Raw genomic sequence first — 25,486 nt, 5'->3', positions numbered from 1 at the left:
GAGGCAACTTGGTGTAGTGGATAAAGTCCTGGATTTGGAGGGTTAGAAAGGTCAGTGTTTGAATTTCATATCTGAAAGATACTGCTATGTGGCTCTACCAAGTCTCTTGTTCACTCTGAGTCCAAATTTACTCCTTTATAAAATGGTAGTAATAAGGAAGAAAGCAATCTCATAGGCTCAGAAGGATTAAATGGGATAGTGCGAAAAGCATTTTGAAAACCAAAATGCTAAACATATAAACTATTATAATTATGAAACCATTTAATAATCTTAAGGTTGATTCATCATATAAAATTAAGATAAAATAAAACATGACATCATTCTAAATTATTCAATTCCTAGACAAGTTTTTATTGAGAAGAGTTTTCTAAAATGGAAACAATATGAGCTCTGGTTCTCACCATTCATGAAATTTTTTTTCATAAAATTGATCCTATTAAAATCAAGAATGCCAAGAAAGGTTCAGTTCTTAAAAGCAAATTCCACAAGGCCACCCAAAGCTAAATCTGAAGTAGGTGATACAAACGGAATTGGGCTTTAGAGACTCTCCAATGATGTCGCTCCTTCTGGAGCTCACGGTGTCCTAAAAGAGGCAGCCCCACTCCAAGCTTTGAGTGCAGAGGAATGGTGAGAAAGAACCAATCAACCCAGCTGGGAACAGAGTGGAGAAGACGGTCATCAGGCACATGTCATTATCAATCATTTCTTTATTTAGTTCTGCAATTCTTCAAAAGCAGCACTAATTTAATTTGGTTTAAGCAATGTCTAAATATAACAAGTACAGAGGCCAACTTTTATATTCCTCTTCTAGCTAGAAAGCTTTTCTTCACTTTAAGCATTCCACTCGATTTTCTATCATACTCATGACGCAAAAAATATTCAAATACAATTTCAGAAATGAATAAAACAACCATCAAAATAAGCGACCTTCCCTTTCTAATGTTTGTTCTGTGCCCTCCACAACTGTTCATTTGAAGACCTGAAATGCATGTGGTTCTGATGCTCTCATCATCCGTGGCAGCCGGGAACTGAGTCCTCACTCCAATGAGCTCCTCGCTTCTCAGCCACAAGTTTGATGAATTGGGAATGACTGGCATAAAGCTTGAGCTTGTCACTGATGTCCACCCATCTCACTTTCCCAGCATCATCTCCTGCTTCCAGAGCCAGATTATCCATTGTCTCACCTGAATACAAAACAAAAACTATCATTAAAAAAAGCTAAGGATTTCTTTTTTTTTAAACCATTTCCACACCTTTTTTCAAGTATTATTCTCAGAACTGAATTTTAATCCTAAGTAGTAAGGGACCGACACCCAACTTTCTATAGATTAGTTAGCTCCCAACTACCTCAAAAACAGCAGAGCACAATGGGAAGAGTGGTAGATTTGGGGTCAAGACTTCAGTTCAATCTCAGTTCCAATACTTATGGGACCCTGGGCAAGAAATTTCACTTCACTTCATTGGGCCTTACATGCAAATAAATCTATGATCATTTTCAACTAAGTTCCTAAATAGAGATAAACCTGTTTGAAAAATTATCTTCAAAAAAGAAGTTTCTATTTAGGTTATCTGCATATTACAGCCCTTAATTATTCTTAGGAGTCAAAGAAAAAAGATAAACTGAAATATTCAAAAAATTCAAACAGATCATTTAAACATGATCTCCCCTTCTAAATGTTTCTAAAGCACTCATTCTTATACTTTTTGTGCTATGGACTCATTTGGTAGTATGTTGAAGCGTAATACCACTGTGATGTGTTGCCTATATTATTAATTGAAGAAAATGTTAAATTATAGTTAGAGGTTAGTGAAAATAAAGATATATATATTTTTTTCCCCAAAACAAGTTCACAGACTGCTTGAAATTTATCTATAAACTCCTTGGAGAAGAGGTCTTATTCCAAAGGGAATTTATCTCAATTTTTTTCTCTGCCCCCTGACTTCTGGAGAAGATGGTCATAAGGCACATATTCATTAATTTAATTTGCTTTAAGTAATGCCTAAAAATTTCTATCGCAGTCTAACTTTTATCATATTCATTTCTGTAGGTATATTTCCCATATATAGTTATGTGTATCCATTTCATCTACCAATATAACTTCACATTTGCTTTGTATAATTTTGTATTTATTATCTTTCTGAGTACTGTTTCCCACAACAGAATGTAAACTTCTTATTGTATACAGTTCTTGTATTCCCAGGGCCTACAATACTGATAACAAAGGATTTATGATTAAAGCTTTCTTTCTCCCCTGTAATTTTCTAATTGAAATTTTCAAAGGTAAGTTAAAAAAAAGAGAGATGTGAAAGATAGGAGTCTGAAAAAAAATCAAGTTAAGTTTTACAAACAAACTATTTACATTTTAACATGATAAATCCTCACAGACTGAGAACAATGAATTTGCTCCTTCAATCAATTTTTAAAAATTACATTATTTATTTGTGTAATTCAGTGTCAAATATTTGCTCTAGCAACACGTTTATTGTTAAGTCTGATAAAAAGTCATTCTGATAGGCAGTAAGCTTCTGGAGGGCAACAAGGAACTATTTCATTTTTGGTTTTGTATCTAATGCTTAGAATGGTGCTTGCAACATAATGATGCATAAATAATGTTTGTGGATTAATGACAATGATGCTTGATATTCACTAGGAAAAGGAAATTATTAAGAGTAATAATATCTTACATTTTTACATAGAAAACTTCACTTTTCAAAGCACTTTTATATGTACTACCTCATGTGAGCTCATGACTCAGTTCAGTGGGATAGGACAGGTATTATTGTCTCTAAATAGAAAATAACAGAGGCTTAAAAAGGTAAATTTATTTTTTGTGTGATGATATAGTATCAAAATTTGTACTTAAGGGAGCAGTAAGGTCACACAGTGGATAGAGCACTAGCCCTGGAGTCAGGAGGACCTGAGTTCAAATCCAGCCCCAGACACTTAACAATTACCTAGCTGCATAACCTTGGGCAAAAACAAAAACAAAAACAATTTGGTACTTAAAACCAAAACATCTAATGCCTAATCCTATATACTTTCCAGAATAATTTACCCAGATAAATTTTACCCAATGTCATCATTAAAATACAAATTGTTGTCACTGAAGTTATTCACTAGTGGCTGGAAATTTACCTCACATCATTTTCTTTAACAGATTTAATCAGAGGTCCACAAAAAAGTTAGAATTTATTAACATCTAAATTTCAATTTTAATTTTCTTATGGTATTTACGGCATAGATTCAACACCTAATATTAATATCTTGAAGTTTATTCTATCAGAAGGATTTTGATTGGATTGCCCTATAACATTTTAATCAACTGAAGTAATAAAGTACAAACTATAATTTTGAGCACATTTAGGATAAAGTCCAGGTTACATGTTTATTTCCCATGTGGCCCTGGTCTTTCCATGGCCTTTGGGTGAACTTCTAATCTTGGTTAGCTATTTCACAAACTCACATATAGATACACACACACACACACACACAGACACAGACACCCATCCCCCTGGGTTACATGAGGAAATTTTATCCCTCCCTAGGACAATAAGACAAAGGTCAATGTGTTGTTACTACAACAGCTATAAGAAGGCATTCACTGCAGGCTAATCAGATTCTCTACCTGTTTCATCATGGTAGTTCACAGCTTCTGTCTCCATCCATGCATTATCAGTGTTTCGAGGATCATCCACATATCCCTTATACACCTGGTAAGAAATGAGATAGGTAACATAATTTGTCAAACATAAGGAAACAGTACATTAAGCATGGCAAGAAAAATGAATATCTATCAGATCAGTTCAAATTCAAGAAAAAATGTCATTTAGGAATTTTTTCAAGTTTTAAATTTTTAAAATCCAAAATAACTTATGAGTACAGTAGCTTAAGATAAATGAACGGACATTCAGTTATTTCTCAATACCTCTTGGTAGTTTAACAATATGGAAAAGGAAAATTTTCGTAATTCAGCCTCTACTAATTTTTGCAATTGACCTAATTCAGCAATTACAAAATACAGAAGCTGTGTAACTAAAAAGTTCCTCATTTTATATGTCTTCTATGTAAAGCCATCTGGTAAAACATTCTGACTGGGAGAAAGATATGAGAATGAAAAACAGTGACCCAGACAATGGAAGGATACTACAGAAGAGACATCAAGAAACAGTAAAGGATGGAAAAAGCAACAGATCCCAGAAGGCAGTGGCAACCAGGACAAAAGCTACTGGATTAAGCCAGAGGCCAGAGAAAAAACTAGCTTTAGAGATTAAGGGCTTGGGATTTGATTTGGGAATGGTAGAGGAACTTGCATAGATTCACAACAGTTGTGTTGTGAACCAGAGTCAGTGAATCATTTTTTTTTTTTAGGTTTTTGCAAGGCAAACAGGGTTAAGTGGCTTGCCCAAGGCCACACAGCTAGGTAATTATTAAGTGTCTGAGACCAGATTTGAACCCAGGTCCTCCTGACTCCAGGGCCGGTGCTTTATCCACTACACCACCTAGCCGCCCCAGTGAATGTTTAAACATGACCTTATTTCCTAAAGAACTTGGGCAAACTTTCCTTGGAAATGGAAATTCCTCAACATTTTAGTCACCTGAAGCAAATTTAAATTTCATCTGTTTGGAGAACTGCAAGTACAGGAGCTGCTTTGGGTCATCCAGAGCAGATCCCTGATGTCTGCTCAGCAGTGTCTGAGGTAAAGCAGATGCTGACTCTTGACTAATTGCTGGGAAGCAATTTCTTTTTTTTTTTTTTTAAGGTTTTTGCAAGACAAATGGAGTTAAGCAGTTTGCCCAAGGCCACACAGCTATTAAGTGTGTGAGGCTGGATTTGAAGTCAGGTACTCCTGACTCCAGGGCCAGTGCTCTATCCACTGCAACACCTAGCCACCCCTGGGAAGCAATTTCTTACCACTAAATGTTCTTGGCTGAAAAGCTTGTGTAACTGCTCCTCCATCTCTTGCTTCTCAGCACTAGATTTCTGTAAGGAGTTCATAGCTTCTTCACCAAACTCTCGTTTCAAGGTCGCACTTATTTTCTCTCCTGGATCCACCATCCCCTAAGAAACACATACAAAAAGTGTATCTGAATATATATATTTCTATCCAGCTAACATGTATGTTTATACATTTCAAGATGTATGGGTACAGATATAACCACATTCCTCTTTCTGTCCTTAGAACATTAAATTCTGGATTGATGTGTAGAGAACTGACTGGGGGGGGGGGGGGGAGAGAGAGAGAGAGAGAGAGAGAGAGAGAGAGAGAGAGAGAGAAGAGTTAGCTTAGAAGACAGAGCTCAGTTCTGGCATAGCAACATATTCATCCTAACATGAAGAGGAAGTGAAACCAACATCAGTTTAGTCCACAGCCATCCTATCAACTAAGGAAGTTAAAACATACATACCAGAAATCCTTTTTTATTCTCTTTAGTTTAACACCATCTCCTATCTTAATCCAAGTGGAGAAAATCTATTACTGAAGTGATAAACTACCTTGCTTAAGCCTGGATCCCAATGAAATATTCCTATACTTTTATGGTGATTATTGGTGTAGTTTTATTTGATTGAGAGCACAAAACAATTGCTTGAATTAAAAACGATTAATAGGAAGAAAATGTTTAATCCTTAAACAGGTCCATCCCAGTACCAGAATCTTTTAATCTTTAAGATTTAGTTATTCATCCAGTATTTATTAAATATTATATATATATATATATATATATATATATATATATATACACACACACACATTGCATTATATTAGGGGCTTTAAGGTATATGAAGGAAATCTATCTTTAAAAGGAGAAAAGATATAATACATGAAAATACCTCCACAGAGTACAAAAGGATGGCAATTAAGATAGTTCCTTAAAATCTGGCAACTCAGATAATATATGATTAAGTATATGACTTACTTATATCCTAAATGAATTAAAAAATAAAGAGGGGGAGAGATCAGAATAGGCTGGAGTATTTAACAGGGCCACAAGAAATAGAATGGAGTTGGATAAATGAAGGGTATCAAGGCTAGGCGATGACATAAGCAAAAGTACAGAAGCGGAATAATCAAAATGTGTGACTAAATAAGTAAGGCCAATGTGAAAGGGTTCCTAGAAATTTAAAAGGCAAATTGGAGAAAGATTAAAGGAGTTTCAATCATGAAATGCAAACACTTAAAAGAGCACAAGGTCAAATCCTGGCACTGCCATTTCTGTATAAAACTGAGGCAAGACTGTACCTAGAGCCTTCTTCATCTGAAAAGTTTAAGTATAGGAATAGAAGACCTCTTATGATCTCCTGCAATTCTGATTGAGAAAATGGGTATAGAGTACTTTGTAAACCTTAAAGGCTATATAAATGTAATTATTTGGGGCAGCCACAAGAAAACTCATCTTCTTGAGTTCAGTTTTGGCCTCAAACACTTCTAGACTTGGGCAAGTCCTGGGTAAGTCACTAAACCCAGTTTGCCTCAGTTTCCTCATCTGTAAAAATAAGCTGGAGAATACTCCAGTATTTATGGCATGAAAATTCCCAAATGGGATCATTTAAAGTCAGACATGACTGAAAAATGAACAATATAATTATTATAACTGTTATAGTACATTATACTCAACTATTATTATCATAAGAGTCTGTGACCTGATGAACAACTCTCAGCAAATATGTCTTAATATGGGAGTCATGTGTTGAGCACTGGGCAAACAAGGACAAAAGAGGAACAGTCCTTACCCTAAAAAGTGCTTCCATTCTAACAGTGAAGACAGGATGTCTACAAGTAGATTCCTGAGATAAACACAGACTGGATGGAAGGTCATCTGTGAGGGGAAGACTCTAGAAGGATGAGGCGGGGGGGGGGGGGGGGGGGGGGGCGGGACAGGAAAGGCCTTCTGCAGCAGGTGGCATTTTGAGCTAAGTCTTGAAGGAAACCAGAGAGTCTGGAGAGATTGGAGGAGAGCATCCCAGGCAGGGGAGACAGCCCCTGCAAAGAAATGGAGATGAAGCATCCTGGGCAAAGAACAGCAAATAACATAGCACAAACAGATAGTAACGGGTATGGAGATGCATCTAGTGTAAGCTGGCAGGAAGGGATTAGTTGAGAAAAGCTTTAAATGGCAAAGAATCTTACAACTGACCTGCAAGTTATTTAACAGAAAGCCACATAGGTTCACTAAGCCAGAGAATGATAGGGTTAGACCTAGGCTTTGAAAAACAACTCTGGCAGATCCATGGAAGATAGAATGGACTAGGAGAGACTTGAGGCAGGTTTGAAAGAATTCTGTCTAAACAGTATAGGTAAGAACTGAAGAAAGCTTAAACTAGGGCGGAGGCTACACAAGCAAAGAGAAGGAGACACATGACAAGAATTGCTGAAAGAAGAGCAAGGACAAGATTTTACAACTAACTGAATATATGAGTGTAATGAAGTACAACAGCCAGACTGAAAGCCTGGAAGAGTAGGAGGTTGTGGTGTCCTAGATAATGACAGGGAAGATGAGAAGAGGCACAGGTTTAGGGATAAAGATAATGAGTTCTGTTTTGCACAGTTTGACTTTTTATTTATTATTATGTAAGTTTATTTGATTATTTAGCTTTGTTGGTGGTTATTAAATCAGTAACAAAATATAAATAAACTTGAAAAATGTTAAACTCATTTTTAATTCTTACCCCTGGGATTGCCCATTCTCCACAGTCTTTCCTTTTGATTGCTACAAACTGTAAGATATTTTTCCCAGAATGAGGGTGAATGACTTTATTTCCACTGCTATCCCTTTTCCACCTGAAAATAATAATAAAAGTCTTTTAACTTAGAATAAAGTAGACTAGAATCTATGTAAACTTATGAATAAATGAAAACAGAGCACCTAAGTTATTATAAGGCAAAGCATGAATCCAATTTCATTTAAGCTGACTAGCTTCCATTTGTGAATTAGTATTATAAGCAATGATTACTGTCTGTAGTAAAATAATTTGAATTTCACACCAGTGCAAAACTAGTCCAAAAATATATCATACTAAATACTGTAGTACTCTTTATTATTAATTCTCTGATTATTCAGAGTAGAATAAATGTAGCTTTTTTAACATCCAGAGCACTACAAAGACTATTTAAGGAATCAATTTAATAACACAAACATTGACTTGAGCAACAGAATTTCATTTCAGAGAATTACAGGGCCTCAGAAGTCATCTAGGTTAACTGGCATCTATAAAAAAGATTTTTTTTTGACAACATATTAATCAAATAGTTTTCCAGATTTCTCTTAAAGACTTACAAGGAGAGAAGAACTGAACTACCTATACTATGACCAGCTCAATAATGGATAATTCTCACTGTTTGGACATATTCCATAAGCCAACTCAAAATTTACCTTGCAGCAACTTATAACCATAGCTTATAGTTCTATTATGTTCCCCACCCCATCTTTGTCTCAAGTCTCTCCTCCAAGCCAAGTATCTCCTATTCCTTCAATTGAATCTAAAATGGCAAGGTCTTGATGATCATTTTCTGAACAACTTTCATGGTCAACATTCTTCCTAAAATGTGGTGTCCAGGCCAGGACATAATACTCCAAATTACATTAGCATTTGTCTCTGTCTTGTCATACTGGTAACTCATGGTGAGCTTATATAGTTCACTAGGTCACCTGAAATTTTTTAAATGAGTGAATTAAGATCGAGAACCATTTTCTTTTATTTTAGGAATTCACAGCATATTATTTGATTGAAATCAATATAGCAATTTCCCTCAGTTTCTAAAAATCCCAAATCTCAAACACAATTATCCTCCCTAAAAGCAAAGTTCACTTTCATTCAAACGATTCCCATTTTTGTTGAGGGTTTGACTATTCATTTCTCAATTTGGGGGTCATGCTCCTTTCTTCCCTCTCATAGTCTCCTAAATCTCGTCAAATCTACCTCCAAAATATATCTTACACCCATTTCCTTCTTTCCACCCATGGGATCACTACCTCAACTCAGGCCTTTACTGTCTAGAAGAAAGATGATAGTCTCCTAATTTGTCTTTTTTGCCTCACATCTCTCCTCTCTCCAAACTATCCTCCTCACAGTCAGTCAAGCAATAATTATTTATCAAGAATTTCTTACCTGCTAGGTACTATGCTAAGTGCTGGGGATAAAAAAAAGGCAAAAAACAGTCACTTCCCTCAAGAGGTTAACAATCAAATGGGCAAACAACAAGCAGACAAACAAGCTATACACAGGTTAAGGAGGAAATAATTTAGAGGGAAAGCACTAGAATTAAGAGGAGTTAGGGAAACCTTTCTTTAGAAGATGCCATTTCTGCTGGAACTAGAAGGAAGTCAGAGAAGATAGGAGACAGAGATGAGGAAGAGAACATTTCAGGGGACAACCAGAGAAAATGCCCAGAGTTTTAAGATGAAATGTCTTGTTTGTGGAAATGCAAGGAAAAGCCAGCATCACTAGATGTTATCAAATTATGACTTGTAAAGCACAAATCTGATAATGTGTGCATGTAGAGGAAAATAAAAGAAGACTATACAGGTAGGAAAGTACCAGGTTGTAAAAGACTTTAAATGTCAAAGAATTTTAGATTTGATATTGCATTTAACGTGAGTTCCTGGAGGCTGAATGAATAAGGGGGTGATATAGTCAAATATAGGCTTTAGGAAGATTACTATGCAGCTCAAACTAAGATGGATACGATGGGGAGACCCTTGTGCTTATATGGACAACCAGCTGATCATTGCATGAGTCTAGACCACAAAGCAGAGATGTGACTTGGTGATAAATATGTGAGAATGAGGAAAAACGAGGAGTCAAACACTGAGATAGAGAACATGCTTGACTAGGAGCAGAGCAGAGCCCTCAACAGGAATAAGAAAGCTGGCAAGAGAGGGAGGGCCCAGAGAGGAAAACTACAGTTGTTTTCGGACATACTGAGTTAAAGAGTTCTACAGACATCCAGACCTAGATATCCAACAGACAGACACTGATGCTAAACTAGAAATAAGAAGAGAAATTACAGTTCAGCAAACAGAATCAAAGCTCAACAAACAGATCTGAGAACCATCTGCACAGAGATGATACCTAAGCCTGTGGGAGTGGATGAGATCACTGGGAAAAAAAGAACTCTCAGGACAAAGTCTTAGTGACACCCCGGGGGACATGGCCCCAAACCAGCAAAGGAAACTAAGTAATCGGACTGGTAGGTTAACCATGTCACCAAAAAGAGACAGAGAAAGAGAGACAGACAGACAAACAGGAGAGAGTATCCAGCAGGTGACCAAAATTGTCCAAGGCTGCAGAGGGGTCAGGGACAATCTTCTGTAGACAATAGGATGGAATGAGATAAAGACTGACTGGAGACAGGTTTTGCCTTTCCAAGAAGGTCCACCTCTTCAAGTGTAGTAGGGATAAAAGAGGAGATGGTGGGGAAAGACATATGAGTGATCTGAGAAGAAGAGGAGGAAGAAGGGAAATGAAATGGCCTTTCTTGAAAATGACCTTTTTCTGGGGCAGCTAGGTGGTGCAGTGGACAGAGCACCAGTCCTGGAGTCAGGAGTATCTGAGTTCAAATGTGGCCTCAGACACTTAATAATGACCTAGCTGTGTGGCCTTGGGCAAGCCACTAACCCTATTGCCTTGCAAAAACTATAAAAAAAAAAAAAAATAGGTCACCAGAAATTTTTTAAATGAGTGAATTATGCCCTAAACTGAGGAGGTGGGGAAGGGAGTGTCATGGGAGGACTGAAGAGATCTGAAAAAGTCTAGAATAGTCTCTGTGGTGAGTAAAATAGTTAATCAATTATGGAAGGGTAAAAGGATGGCTTTTCTCCAATAAAAAAAAGCCCAAGTGAGATTTTTAAACACAAATTTGTGATTTTTTTTCCCCAGCTGTTCAATAGCACACATGAATAGGAGCAGACTACAGATGGTGGGATTAACCTAAGAGGCCTCATATGGCATAATCAACAACTGGGAAAGGACCCAAGTGTAGATGACAGTGTAGAGCTGAAATCAATCATCAAAGGGTGAAGACAGGGAAGGGAAGGGAAGAGAGTACCCAGTGCTTTGGAAAAAACCAGGAGGTGAAGAGATTGGAGGTCATGGTAAAGAGAAACAATAACTGCTAGGGTCGCATCATAGAGCACTGGGTCTGGAGTTGGGAAGACTCCCCTTCCTAGGTTCAAATTCCATCTCAGACCCTTTTTAGCTGTGTGACCCCAGGCAAATCACTTCACCCTGCTACCTCAGTTCCTCATCTGTAAAATGAACTGGAGAAGGAAATGGCAAATCACTACAGGATCTCCACCAAGAAAACCCGAAATGAGATCATAAAGAGCTGGACACAACTGAACAATAACATTTATATAATACTTTAAGATTTGCAAAGTGCTTTGCACACATTAGCTCATTTTTTCCTCGCAACAACTGGGAGCAAAGTGCTATAATTATTCTCATTTTACAGCTGAGGAAACTGAAGCACACTGATTTGTCCTGGATCATCTAGCTAGTGTCGAAGCCAGAACTGAACTCAGGTCTTCCTGAGCTCCGCCCACTGTGCCACCTAACAAGGTTGGGGTCTTAAGGCAGAGGAAAACGTGGGATGACAAAAGACTATGACCAGATCTCTTTAATCAACCCTAGTCTCTCTTCAAATCTTCACACCCACATCACTAACCAGGATCTTTCAAAATAAATGTGCCGGGTGACATTCAAACTTACTATGAGCCAAAACATGGCTCATTCACTCTCTTTCCACCCAAACTCTTCCCTCTTCAGAACTTCCCTCTTACTATTGAGGGCACTACCATGAATGAATGAATGAATGAAATGAACAGAAGAATGAATGGGCCCAGGAACTGTGCTAAGCACAAGTGAGGCAGCCCTTTCCCTCAAGAACTTTACATTATTATAAAAGAATGAAACACAAGGTGGAAAATGAAGGAAATGAATAGAAACAAGATGCTGGAACAGCAAAAAAGTATAGCTGAAGAGGCAGCTAGATGGTGCAGTAAATAGAGCACTGGCCCTGGAGTCAGCAGGACCTGAGTTCAAAACTGACCTCAGACATGTAATAATTAATTGCCTAGCCGTTGGGCAAGTCACTTAACCCCACTGCCTTGCAAAAAAAAAAAAATAGAAGTATAGCTATACTCTCTCCCACAACTCTTCCACAAACATCTAAAAACTGCACCAACCTATTCCTGATTAGGAAGTCTAAGATAAAAACCATAGTGGGCCATTCTTCCAATCCAAATCTATATAAGACAGAAGAGAGGTCTACAGATGTTAGAATGAGGTCAAGCTAAAAACAACTGCATGAAATATTCCTGTGCAAGAACAAAAACAGGCTGGGTATTAATTCTAGAAAAGTGCCAGACCCACAGATGTCTGCTCTTATGCAGATTACAGTATTATTCCTAAAGCACTATCATTCACTTCCCCAGTTCCAGGTCAAAGAAGCAGGGCAGACTGAAGAACAGATCTGCTGTTCATCCAAAAGAAGTTGTTTGACTCTAACCCCAAGAACAGAGCAGGTGATCAGAAGATGCTTTCTATTTCTACTTTGCCCTTTAATTCTAAGTGATCTGGACAGTTTTCTTTTATGATTTCTTAAAATATGTTGTCTAAGGTCTGGGATCTAAATGGGGGGGAGGGGTCAGCTTTCAGCTAATCCAATGGCTCTTAAAAAATTCTTTATAGCAAATACTCTACAACTTAGAGTCTTAATTTCCTGGAGTACTAAGAAGTTAAGTAACTTGACCAGGATGACTCAGCGGCAAATGTCACAAGGCAGGATTTTAACTTCCTGACTCTACAGCTAATTCTCAATCTACTAAAGAAGTGATATCAAAATGCAAAAAAAATTGGGAGCCACTAATCCATACAAAAGGATGCTTGTGGGACACACACTGACTTAATTTTTAAATTCATTATTATCTGCTTTATTGTGTTTTATTTATTTTGTTAACAGTAACATCTTAATCTAGTTCTGGCCACACTTGGGAGTGTCATGGGCCATGTATATGAACCTCTGCATTACACAATGCTGTACATAATGGGAGGTGGCAAATACAATTATAAAGAATAAAGCTACAGCATATTTAGAATACATTTTCAATTCAAACAAATGTTAATTTAGCATTAATGATGTAAAAAACTACAAAATGAGCTGGAGAAAGAAATGGCAAAGTACTTTGGTATCTTTGCCAAAGATATCCCAAACAGATTCACAAAGAGGTGGGCAAGACTGAAAAAAAAATGACTGAACAACAATACATGTGAAAGACATAATGCAGGGCATTAGGAGATAAAAAATTATAAGTGAGAGTAAGGATGAGGTCTATGGTTTTCCTCATCCTTTCATTTCTTTACTTTTAAACTTTTTGAATTTTTACCTAGTAATGATGGGATCTGCAGCATGGTTTGGGCCCCAACGCCCCAAAAGTCCTCTCCCAATCAGTCCTGTTCGACCTGCTGGATTTCTAGAAGAGAAAAACAAGACAGTAATTTGAATTTTACATCTTCTATTTATTTCCAAATGGAGCCCAATCAGCAATAATCCAAAAGAAAGAATAACAACAACTAGAGGGAAATCATGTCTCTAATTTTGTGACTCGTTAATATCTATTAGTCATTTGGTTTTGAATCATATCTTGCTCTATTCTATCTTCCCCTTTGAATTTGACCCAAAAGAGAGACTTCACTCTAAAGAGGATATATATATATATTACAAAATATATATACATTACAGAAAATCCTGTGATTATTCCACTTTGAACCCAAACCACGTAGGCTGCATTATAACCAAAACTGGGCTCCTGAGAATGGTCAGGTGAGATAATAAGCTCTATCTAGATGATTTATAATAACCCTGATGACTACCCCTTTTCTTGCTTACTCTCCTTCCCCTGCCTCCCAAAAAATAACCACAAACCAAAATGCTTATTAAATAAGCCCAATGTGTTTCACTTTTCAAAATGTCAGTTTCCAGCTGGAAAGTGTTTTGTTCCTCATCATGCACTGAGCAATACAAAGTAAAACATTTAATTAACAATGGCAGTGATATCATAGCTTTTTTACAGCAAAATCTCAGAAATAATGAATTTACAAAATTTAAGAAACAAAATAGAACTTAAAAAATTGACCGAGACTCAACAAATAGTAGTAATCCAATGACGCAGTAAATTTCTTCCAGATAAAATGTTCCTTGAAATCCCAAGCTTTCATGGTATAGTGATAAAATTACCTTATTAACAATCTTTCTAATATGCTACTAATTCCCATGATTCTCTCATATTTCATTGTCTGGCCGTGTCTCTTTCAAATATCTATTTCTTTGTGGCAGTTAATTCACCTTTTTCTTTATAGAGGCACAGAATTCATTCTGCAGCAGATATAAATCCACAAATTTAATGACACTATTTTGAAGAAAAGTCACTTATTTATATTAAATATTCTTGCTTTTAAATCTATTTTAAAATATGATTGTTATACAAAATAGTAATAAAATTATTTTCATTCTTACTTTTTGTTTTGCCTAACTTCAAAATATATTTCCATCAAACAATTATGCTAAATTTACAACTTTAAAACCAATTACCTGAAAAGTTATTCAATAAACTAATTATGCCTCCAGAAATAATTAATGGGTCAGCCATAGTACCTACCTAGGTCGTCCATTTTCAATCTCATACAAGCCATTCTGGCTCTTTCGTTCGACATGTCCATCTTTTTCATTGAATTTTGGAGAAAAATTTCTTTCACTACAATGAAAATAAAAACCGGGGTCAAATAAGCAATGATAATTTGTATTTAAAACTCAATCTGTTATTCCTCAAAGACAGATGATCCAGATTTATTTCTATTTGCTTTAAAAAGTTGACTTCCACTTTCCATATGCACATTTTTATCTCATTTCCAAATAGTAAAGAATAAAACTAATTTATTCTTCAATTTTCACGCAGATCATTTGTGTAGCTTATTAATAAATAATTATAACAAATTTAAAGATATAGTTATTAGATTGTCTTAAATGTATGTCCAAATATCTTTTTTACCCCAGCTTAGGCATGTGATTTCTTCAATTTAGAGAGTTCCTTGATGAAGAAATTCTATCTACTACAGCAGATCAGCAACTATTCTGCAACTACATTTTTTTTTTTAAGTTTTTGCAAGGCAATGGGGTTAAGTGGCCTGCCCAAGGCCACACAGCTAGGTAATTATTAAGTGTCTGAGGCCGGATTTGAACCCAGGCACTCCTGACTCCAGGGCCGGTGCTTTATCCACTGTGCCACCTAGCCGCCCCCTGCAACTACATCTTAAGAGATTCAATCGGGAAACTAAGAGATTTAAATGACTTGTCTAGAAACAGGACTTGAGTCTTGGTTACCCTGACTAGAAAGTCAATTTTATATATACTTTAGTACTCTGCTAACATGCTATCTATGAAGAACTTGATAAGTACCTTCAAATTAAGATAACATATGTCTTAATATTTGATAATTTTAATACAACAGAAGAGAAAGACAGGAAAATTTAGTGGAAAGTGAGATTCAAAACCAGGAAACAAAAGCATCCAAAGACTTGAAGCCTCTCCAAAAGCTTCACAAATGCTTTATTATGAATAATTTCTTTGAGAAGGGAATCAGAACCTAAAAAAAAATAAAAAAAAAACAGGGGCAGCTAGGTGGCATAGTGGATAAAGCACCGGCCCTGGAGTCAGGAGTGCCTGGGTTCAAATCCGGTCTCAGACACTTAATAATTGCCTAGCTGTGTGGCCTTGGGCAGGCCACTTAACTCTATTTGCCTTGCCAAAAACCTTAAAAAAAAGGGAGGGATCAGAATTGGGAACAACACAAAAAATGAAAGTGACCAATCTTAACTGCAAAGGCTGGTTCCCAAAGTGAGCATATTTCTACAATTTATGTACAAACAAACATGTCCCCAGAAATAGACCAAGGATGCTTTTTGAGGCAATCTACCTAAGCACACCCCAAATGAGCTAGACACACAAATGACTTAAGAGGTACAGAGTGGGACAGCTAGGTGGAGCTGTGGATAGAGCACCCACCCAGGAGTCAGGAGGACCTCAAGACAATAATTACCTAGCTGTGTGACCTTGGGCAAAAACCAAAAAAAAAAAAAAAAAAAAAAAAGGTACAGAAAATTAAAATCCCATTGTGTTTACTATTTGACACAATACTACTTAAAGGCACCTTTTATATCCATATTAAGATAATGAGATTCCTTAAGAGAAACAACAAAAATAATATGGCTGTGATTATTAATATCAAGGAATAAAACAAAAATACACTTGCTTGCCAAAGGCGTTTGCCATTGTTATGGAGGGCATCCACTGCAATAAAAAACAAAGAGAACAATTTCCTATAGATACTAAAGCCCTGTTTCAAATGATATTCTGCTCATTAAAATAAACTCCATAATACTTCACGGATTCCTAAATGAGATTCACAAGCACTGTGCTAGACACCAAAAATGAAACCACCTTTATCCTCATGGAGTTTACAAAGTAGCCTGGGGAGCCAACATGTGGATAGGGGTATGTAAAAGAGACACAAAGCAATTTGGGGAAAAGGTGGCTCTAGCCGCTAGACTCAGAAAAGAAACAGAGGAACTTGGGAGAGGCAGGCTGGGGGAGAGGGATTGAACATGTTAACTTCAAGCTGGTCAATCATCACATGCTCTTGGACAGTTTGCTGCTGATGTAAAAACAGATGGATTGGTCCTCAACAGCTCCTTAAGAGCTGGGATTATTTCATTCTTCATATTGGGAATCCCAATGCCTGACACAAAAGCAGGTACTTAATAAATTCTCAATGATTCATTAGTAAATTTTCAAAAAAAAATGAAATTAAAAAAAAAACAGTGAATAGTCCTTAATCATAAGAATCCCAGAGTTAGACAAAAGAAATCATAGATGGGCTTAGATCTGAATTGCTGGAGTTGGCAGGACTGCTTAGATCCTGAAATCATCTGAAGCATATCCATCATAAATGGCCGAGAGAAAAATAAAAGAAATTCAAATCAAGATACATAAATATAATTTACTAATGATAAAACCCACAGTACTCTGTGCTAATTAGAATTTCTCTAAGACTGAGTCTGACTAATAATAGAAAAGTCAGTTGGAACACTGACTTGAGAATATATCTGCATTAAACCCCATGCAGATAAATTTGCAAAATTGTTTATAAAAGGTATACATATATGAACAAGTTCTGTCCTGCTATAAATTTAAACAAAATTTTCTCTTCTTCTCTTGAAGTTTTTCTCCTGATAAGCTTTTTTTTAGTCCTTTTAAAATTCCTTCTTTTTTCATCCTGAGGGCTCCAAAACAACAATTTGAGAATTATATGTACACACACACACACACACACACATATATGTATATATGCTCCTCAAATATTAAACTAGAATATGTTAGAAATTATAAATGCCTAGTTAGAGGACCAACAGATCAATAAATCTGAAAAGTACTGACAAACTGCTATATAGCTAATTCTAGATATCTTGTTCATCACAAAAATTGAAAAAAATAATCAATCACTATATGTAAATATGACAAGAGAGTTAAAAACAAACCTGAAACATTAAGTGTTAAAGTCTTAATTTACTAATAATTTCATTACCCCCAATCAGGGTTCATATTGCTCCATTTTACACCTCTTACTTACCTGATCTGTGGATCTGCCCACATGGGTCCAGCCAAGACAGAGACTGCAGTGTATTCCACAGGATTATACTCCTGCCACTCAACAAGCCAGCCTACCTTCTCATTGGGTACCTGACTACGTTCAACCTTGGAACCTGGATATGGTGATGTCCGAGCCTTGTTGTGGGAATTTTCATCGGTACCCTTTGAACCTGACATAATGACTGGGCTTAGATGAAGCAAATGTGATGAAAAGGAACAACTAAAAGAAAAAAAAAGAAAAAGGTGTTACACAGATTGTCCTTAAAATTAAAGTTTTAAAAAACAAACCTGCCTTGAAGGAAGTGAAACCATCATTTTTTCAAACACTTTAAATACTGAAATCAACAACAGTGTCTCCTATTTCCCACACACTCAACATGCAAGCATTAGGCACAGTAACTCTCCTCTAGGTTTTCCTGACACTGCTCTCTCCTGCTTCTCCTCCCACCCATCTGATCACCTTCCTCAGCCTCCTCAGCTGAATCTTCATCCAGGTCACACACACTGTAGGTGTCCCCCAACAGTCTCTTCTGGACACTTTTACCCACTCTGTGCAGATTATTTCCAGGACTGGATTTCAGCACTGGTTTTCCCTCCTGAGCTTCAGCTTCACTTCACCACATCTGAATAACTCACATTGGATGGCTCACAAGCATCTCCAGCACATCAAAAACAAAACCCCACTCCCTTCCAAATTCCCTCCTTCCCAATATTCTCAAAGTCACACAGGCTCACAACCTTGGTCTCATCCTTAACTCATCATCTGCACTTGCCCAATAGATCTAAGGTGTTGTCACTGCTACCTTCATTTACAATGTCTCTGACATCTCCCTTCTCTCCACTAACAGTCTGCACACTGATGCAGGCCCTCACCACTTCTCTTTGAGACCATCCCAAAGGTCATCTTCTTGGTTTCACTGCTTCAATTCCAAACTATCCTCCACTCAGCTGCCAAAATGATTTCCCTAAAGAACAAAGATCAGGAAACAAAAGAGGCCAATGTTTGCTCCCCCACTGTCCACAATTAAATGTACTATGGCTCCCCATTGCATTTGGTATAAAATACTCTTTCTCACAATCTGGAACCTTCCTATCTTTCATATATATATATATATATATATGCACACACACACATACATATATATATATATATTTGTGTGTGTTTGTGTGTATATATATATATATATATATATATCCTCTTCCTCCAAGTAACTTTACAATTCAACTATTCCTCACATACAATATTCCATCTCCTGATGCCACCCCTGCCTCTTAGTTTCCATGAGTTTCTTCAAAACTCCCCTCAAACCTTCAAGAAGTCTTTGCTAGTGACTCCTTCCTCTTTTCCCACTCTTTACACACAGTGCCTTTCCCCAGAGGATGCCTTCCATTTACACCAATATATGTATAATTTTTGTAGACAGACTGGGAATTAAAGACATAAGGGATAAAGGAAGTAAAAAGTTAAAAAATATTGTGGAAAGAGAGGTGCAGTTTTGGAGGGCTTTAACCAAAGAGGATTAAAAATTGTTTGTATGTGAGGTTAATTAGAAGGCAATGAGAAGTAAGAGTTTGGATTTCCCAAAGAGCAGGTATATAATACTAGTGATTTTCTTAACCCACATTGGCATAAAACAAGGTCCTCATCTTTTCCAGCTATCAAAAAGTCCAGTAAAGGTCAAAAAAATAAGTATTACAGAAAAGTTTAAGTTCAGTTTTGTATCTCATTTGGATTGAGTAACAAGAATTTCATGCATATAAAATTATTCAGTTAGTTATTCCTTAGCTAAAAATTAATTTTGAAATTTCTCATGATCTCCAAGCTTTATTTCATCTATTTTGATATTCTTTTTGATGTGGAAAAATAACTATAATCATGTAACATGAAAATCATCATTATGAAGTAATCATGTAACAGTATTTAAAATCATCCAGTTATGAAATTTACCAAGTTGATAAAAATATTTGCATCTATTATATGTAATAAGTATATTATTTTAGTATTCTTAAATTAGTATATTATACTAAAATCAGGGGGCTAGGGAGTACAATACAGTGCTGGACCTATAGTCAGGAGGACCTAAACACAAATCCAGTCTCCGACTCTTACTAGCTATGTGACCCTAGACAAGCTGCCCCTTAACCTGTAAAATAAGCTGGAGGAGGAAATGGCAAACCACTCCAGTTTCTCTGCCAAGAAAACCCCAAATTGGGTCAAAAACAGTCAGATACAGCTGAACTACAAAAATACTAAAATTTTGCCTCTGAAGACTGAATAAAAGGGTATATTCTAAACATTAAGTGGGGAATGAATGTTCATAATTTCATTGTTTGCAATATATATATATATATATATATATATATATATATATATATATATTGCATTATAATGCTTTCAATTTCCATTCTTTAGAAGATTCACATAGACTCCAAAACAGGAGTTGAAAATTCAAGATTTGTGCTTGGGAAAACTGAGATTCTATGAGACCATTTATAATTGTAAATCCATACTTAATTTCATTGAATTTACCCTGAACAAAATTGTAATGCAGTCTCATTTAAAGTTAGATGTGTTTTCCCCTATTAAGATAACTGCCTTATTTGACACTCTGGGAAAAAAAAAACAAATGCAGGTTCCTTGTTTATTTACATTCTGCCCAAAATTATTTCCACCTCATTGATTCTGAATCTGTTTCATGATTAGCTGTTTCAAAAGGCATCTGTGTCCTGGTGCTGTTGTGAAACAATTCTAAGATTTTGTTGCAGGGGAATGCATCAAGAAGGTGAGACCAAAGTATTGTTATGACAGGTTCAGGGCAGCTTGCTTGCTGGGCCTTAGCTATGGAAAATAGAGTGTTTCCTAAAAAGAGAGAGAGGAAGGTCTTAATATGGGGGTTCAGATACCTGAAATTAAACAAGAACTACAGAAATTTTCCTGCTTTTTACAAACACATGCTGCATCTTTTCACACTTAATTTTTCTGACCATTCCAGAATTACAATTATCAACCATTTCTGAACTGTTATAATGGAATACAAGTACAAAGAGCTCATTGATTTGATTTTATTGTTGTCATTTTGTGGCCATCACTTGTTTAAACTTCTTACTCTAAGAAACTGGAGAAAATCAGTTCTTAAACTTAATCATCTTTTTCTCATGAGTTTAATAGTTATATATTTATGTATAAGTTTAGACCTGTACAGTAGCATATCTTTTCTAAGTGACATGATGACAATATGTATCCTCAAAGGGAGCACTGGATAAAGAAGTGATATAAAAGATACAGAAGTTTTACTTTACTTTTTAACAGATCAGTAAGCTTCAAGATTGTAAAAGCAACAAGATTAGACTTGAGTGGAATATTCCCTCTTAAGAGTTAATATGTCTAGTGAAGTCCACTCGGGGTTAAAACTTCACCTATTGTGCCAGTGTAAAACAATGGAAAAGGCCAAGTAAAGATAATGGTAATAAATGATCTATTTTAAATTCCACTGTGGAGATAATAAAGAACTACTAACGTTCTTTCAGGTCTAATTGAATCTTCACAGATACCTAGCCACACAAATGCCTAAACAAATACTATGTTTTAGTAATTCTATACACAGACACGTTTTAGAAGTTGTTTGAAGTTATCAAGTAGGATTAGCCCTTTACATATAGAATTGCTTTAGTTGTCAAGAAAAGTTTAAATCATGATCTTTTTAATGAATTAAAAAAATAAATGCTTCACAAAACAACTTAAACTGCTGTATCGAAATGTATGTACATTAAATGAATATGTATCAATCCTCAGGATTATCAGGAAGAGTCCCGTGGCAAACCATGCAATAGGTCTGGAAGGGTTCACTGAAATTTTAAAGCATTAATTTGACACTATGTAGAAACAAAGCATCACTCAATAAAATACCATCATTCTCTATAAGCAATGTATTTTTATGGTTTACAAATAAAAACAAAAAAATCTAGTGGCTTATCCTTCTAAGGAAAACAATAAATCCAGAATCCAATACTCTGTTAATCACTTTGTAGAAGTTGCTGCTTGCTCTAAACAAATAACTAAGGATCACATGGCCTCCTGGCTATGCTTCATACAAAAATAATTGGATACTGATTCATGAGGGGTTGTCACATAATCCTGAAGGGCTTAGCTTTAGGAAAAGATTGATCTCAATTTGTGGAAGCTTGGACGTCAAGCATTTCAGTATGTCCAAGAAGGTTACATGGATTTTTTTAAAAAGAAAAAAACACATTTGCATTTTATTTGAGGAGCTCTGTAAAAAGATTTTTTTAATTTCTATTTGAGATCTCTCTGATGATATTTAGACAAAAAGTCTTATTTTATAGTCAGATCCTGAAGAATTTTTTTAAAAAGATTCTTCTTCTAGCTTAAGATAGTAATACCTATAAACGGGGGTTCAGGAAAAGACAAAAAGAAGGAATCATGTGAGAAAGCTGAAACTCTCCAAACTTTCTGATGAATTACAATTGGCTTAATCTGATGTTCTTCCTAAAGCCCATCTGTTCACAGGGGAAACTTCCTAAGAAATGCACTGGCTCCCACCACATGAGCTTATTGCTGCAAGGCCAATGTACTTGAGCTTTGTCAGGCTTTACCAAATTGTACTAAAACTTTGCAGTTTTAAGCAGGAAACCTCCAAAAGTGGTTCAAAACCTGGAAAGTCAATCTATTATAAGAAATCCGTCTGCAAATCTATCCTAGAAACAAGGTCCATTCCAGGTTCTGTTAAAAACTGACGTCTCAGTTAAAAACACAAAGATTCAGATATGCATGACTCTTGGGTGAACCAAATTGGATGATTTGTTAACAGCAGTCAAGGAAAAGATACAGAATTTCCAGGGAAAAAACAGGGCAGCTAGGTGGTATCGTGATGGGGAACTAGACCTGGAGTAAGGAAGACCCAAGTTCAAATCCTGCCTCAGATTCTTACCTTAGGTCCAATCATTTAACTTCTATTTCCCTGCTTCCTCGTCTGCATAAAGAAGACAACGCAGCACCTATCTCCAGGGTTGTGGTGAGGATCAAGGGTGATAATTAATACTAAAACTCTTAGTGTCTCATGTGCAATAATTAGTTATTATTATAAGCAGACCACTTCCTGAAATAAACAGCTAAACCTAAGACAATAAAATAAGAAATTTTCTTAGTCTTTAAGGGCAGAGCTGACTTTCCTGATGGCACCAAGCCCCGGTTTCCTTTCACTAGGGATCCCTAAGCCTTTAAGGGTGCAAACTGGGGGGTCTTGATTAGTTAGGTGAGGTGTTTCCTAAGAACCCGAGGCCCGGGCACTCTCGGGATCTGCTTCATTCTGAACAGATAAGAAGGGGGATACTTCCATCCCTATGTGTGTGACACCTAGGTGCACACATGTGTATTACCCATGCATACACATGTACGTGGTGTATATAGCACACACAAACATGACGTGTCTATCACATGCACAAATATGCACACCCTGGTCACATTTATGTTTCATATAAATACAAAAAGTAACATCACCTGAAAGCAAGCACGGAAAAGCAGTCTCCTTAAAGCACAGTATCCATGGCAACTAATACATTCTGGTGTTTACCCTTAAATTCAAAGGTTAAAAAGTGCCGCTTCTGAATTTGCCCAATCAAGGAGACGGTGTCACATGTGTACCCTGGCATTGCCGGTCTTCTGGGGGGGGGGGGGGGAAGCTCGGAATTCGGAACTTAAAAGTTTTTAAAATGTTTAAAATGCGCACGTGACGGGCAAGCCAAACACCAGATGAAGGGGGCGTCGCCCGCCTCCCCGGGGGCACCGCCCCTCCCCCGCGCCCTGGCCCGCCGCCCCCTCCCCGCCCGGGCCTCCCCGCCCCGGCCTCCCCGCGGCGCCCTCCGCCCCCGGCCGGAAGTACCTGGAGGGCGGCCCTGGGGCCGGAAGCCGCGGGGCGCGGGCGGGCAGCCCCCACAGGCTGGCGCCGAGACACACGGAAGCTAGGGCCTGGGCCAGGCCGCGCGCAGCCATCGGCGTCCCGGAGGCGCGTCGGGAAGCTGGGCCGCTGGGGCCGCGGGCTCGGGCTGCGGGCGGCGGCGGGCGGCGCTAGGACCGGCTCCGGGGGGCGCTGCTCGGGCGGCCCAGCCTCGCGGCCGGGGAAGCGCCGGCCTGACCCCCGACCCGGGCCCCGGAGCGTCATGACGTCACGCCCCCGCGCAGGCGCGGAAGAGGGCCGAGCGGCCGCGGCCTGCGAGCCGGAGCTTCCGCTGCGCGTGCGCGTGTGGAGGGGGTGGGGCGGGCAGCAGCCTGTACCCGGGCCGCTGAGCAGGCCCCGCGCCACCTGTTGCCCCTTGAGCTGTTCCGAATGAAACGGATCCCGGCGGTGCCCGGCCCTGCGGGCCTGGGGCTGTCTCTTTTTTCTTTTTTTAAAGATTTTATTTATTTTGAGTTTTACAGTTTTCCCCTAATCTTACTTCCCTCCCCCCACCCCCCAGAAGGCAATTTGCCAGTCTTTACATGGTTTCCATGGTATTCATTGATCCAAATTGAGTGTGATGAGAGAGAAATTATATCCTTAAGGAAGAAACAGAAAGTATAAAAGATAGCAAAATTACATAATAAGATAACAGTTTTTTCCTACATTGAAGGTAATAAATAGTCCTTGGTCTTTATTCAAATTCCACAGTTCTCTCTCTGAATACAGAAGGTATTCTCCATGGCAGACAGCCCCAAATTGTCCCTGATTGTTGCACTGATGGAATGAGAGAGTCCATCAAGGCTGATCATCGCCCCCATGTTGCTGTTAGGGGGTACAGTGTTTTTCTGGTTCTGCTCATCTCACTCAGCATCAGTTCATGCAAATCCCTCCAGGCTTCCCTGAATTCTCATCCCTCCTTGGTTTCTAATAGAGCAATAGTGTTCCATGACATACATATACCACAACATGCTAAGCCATTTCCCAATTGAAGGACATTTACTTGATTTCCACCACAAACAGATATGAATATTTTTGTACAAGTGATGTCTTTACCCTTTTCCATCATCTCTTCAGACCCAGTAGATCAAAGGGTATGCACATTTTTGTTGCCCTTTGGGCATAGTTCCAAATTGCTCTCCAGAAAGGTTGGCTGAGTTCACAGCTCCACCAACAGTGTAATAGTATCTGGGTCTGTCTCTTAATTGGCAGCAGGGGGCTTTATACTGAAAAGAATGGAGAAAGCTCCACCCAAGGCCTTTTGCAGCAGTGGGGGACCACAGGCGCGGAGTTGAGCATGTGCTGTCAGACTGACGGGTTACTTAACTGCTTTTTGCCCCACACTTTTGAATTCAGTTACAAGGGATGACTTCCTGCCTGGGTAGGGAGAAGATTAGTTTATGACACAGAGGTAAGAGGGAAATAGGAAAACTAGATCTCTAACAGACAGAACTTGAAAAAGAGGGGGCAGGGCACAGTGTAAAAGTCAAAGTGAATGAATGGTCATTTCTGCATTCCTCAGGAGGAGGAGATGGAGAGGAGAGAAGCCCAGCTGGTGAAAATGCCCAAAGCAGAAAAGGGCCTCCAAGGCCTTGACCCTGGAGGTGATAGGGAACCCACCCCTGAGGCTTATTGAGTGATGGGGGGGTATGGATGGGGAAATCACAGCTTCTGTGTCCAGCTTGGGGATCCTATCAGGTCTTGGGGGAGATCAGTGGGGTCTTGAGGGGGGGGTGAATGTAGAGGATGTTGTCTGCCAGCTGGACGTGGCCAGCAGAGAGCAATGCATCCAAACTGGTATCAAGTGCAATGACTGGTGGACCCAATAT

General features: G+C 38.0%; 1 protein-coding gene across 2 annotated transcripts; it reads right to left on the bottom strand.

The window, feature by feature from the left end:
- Positions 1-327: 327 nt before the first annotated feature.
- Positions 328-23,784, bottom strand: NUDT9 (nudix hydrolase 9). 2 transcript variants are annotated; one of them, XM_074228125.1, is made up of 8 exons: positions 23,604-23,784; positions 17,684-17,923; positions 14,657-14,752; positions 13,385-13,471; positions 7,668-7,779; positions 4,914-5,060; positions 3,627-3,711; positions 328-1,184 (listed from the first exon to the last, which is right to left on the bottom strand). In XM_074228125.1, the coding sequence occupies exons 1-8, from the start codon at positions 23,711-23,713 to the stop codon at positions 1,009-1,011; spliced, it is 1,053 nt and encodes a 350-aa protein (XP_074084226.1). In that variant the 5' UTR covers positions 23,714-23,784; the 3' UTR covers positions 328-1,008. The 2 variants fall into 2 exon arrangements, with proteins under 2 accessions (XP_074084226.1, XP_074084227.1); XM_074228126.1 differs by lacking the exon at positions 23,604-23,784 and adding an exon at positions 23,222-23,471.
- Positions 23,785-25,486: the final 1,702 nt, after the last annotated feature.

Source organism: Macrotis lagotis, chromosome 3 (genome assembly GCF_037893015.1).
Source record: "Macrotis lagotis isolate mMagLag1 chromosome 3, bilby.v1.9.chrom.fasta, whole genome shotgun sequence".
NCBI lineage: Eukaryota > Metazoa > Chordata > Mammalia > Peramelemorphia > Peramelidae > Macrotis > Macrotis lagotis.
The sequence above is the reverse complement of the archived record's forward strand: the minus strand, read 5'-3'. Positions and strand labels throughout refer to the sequence as shown.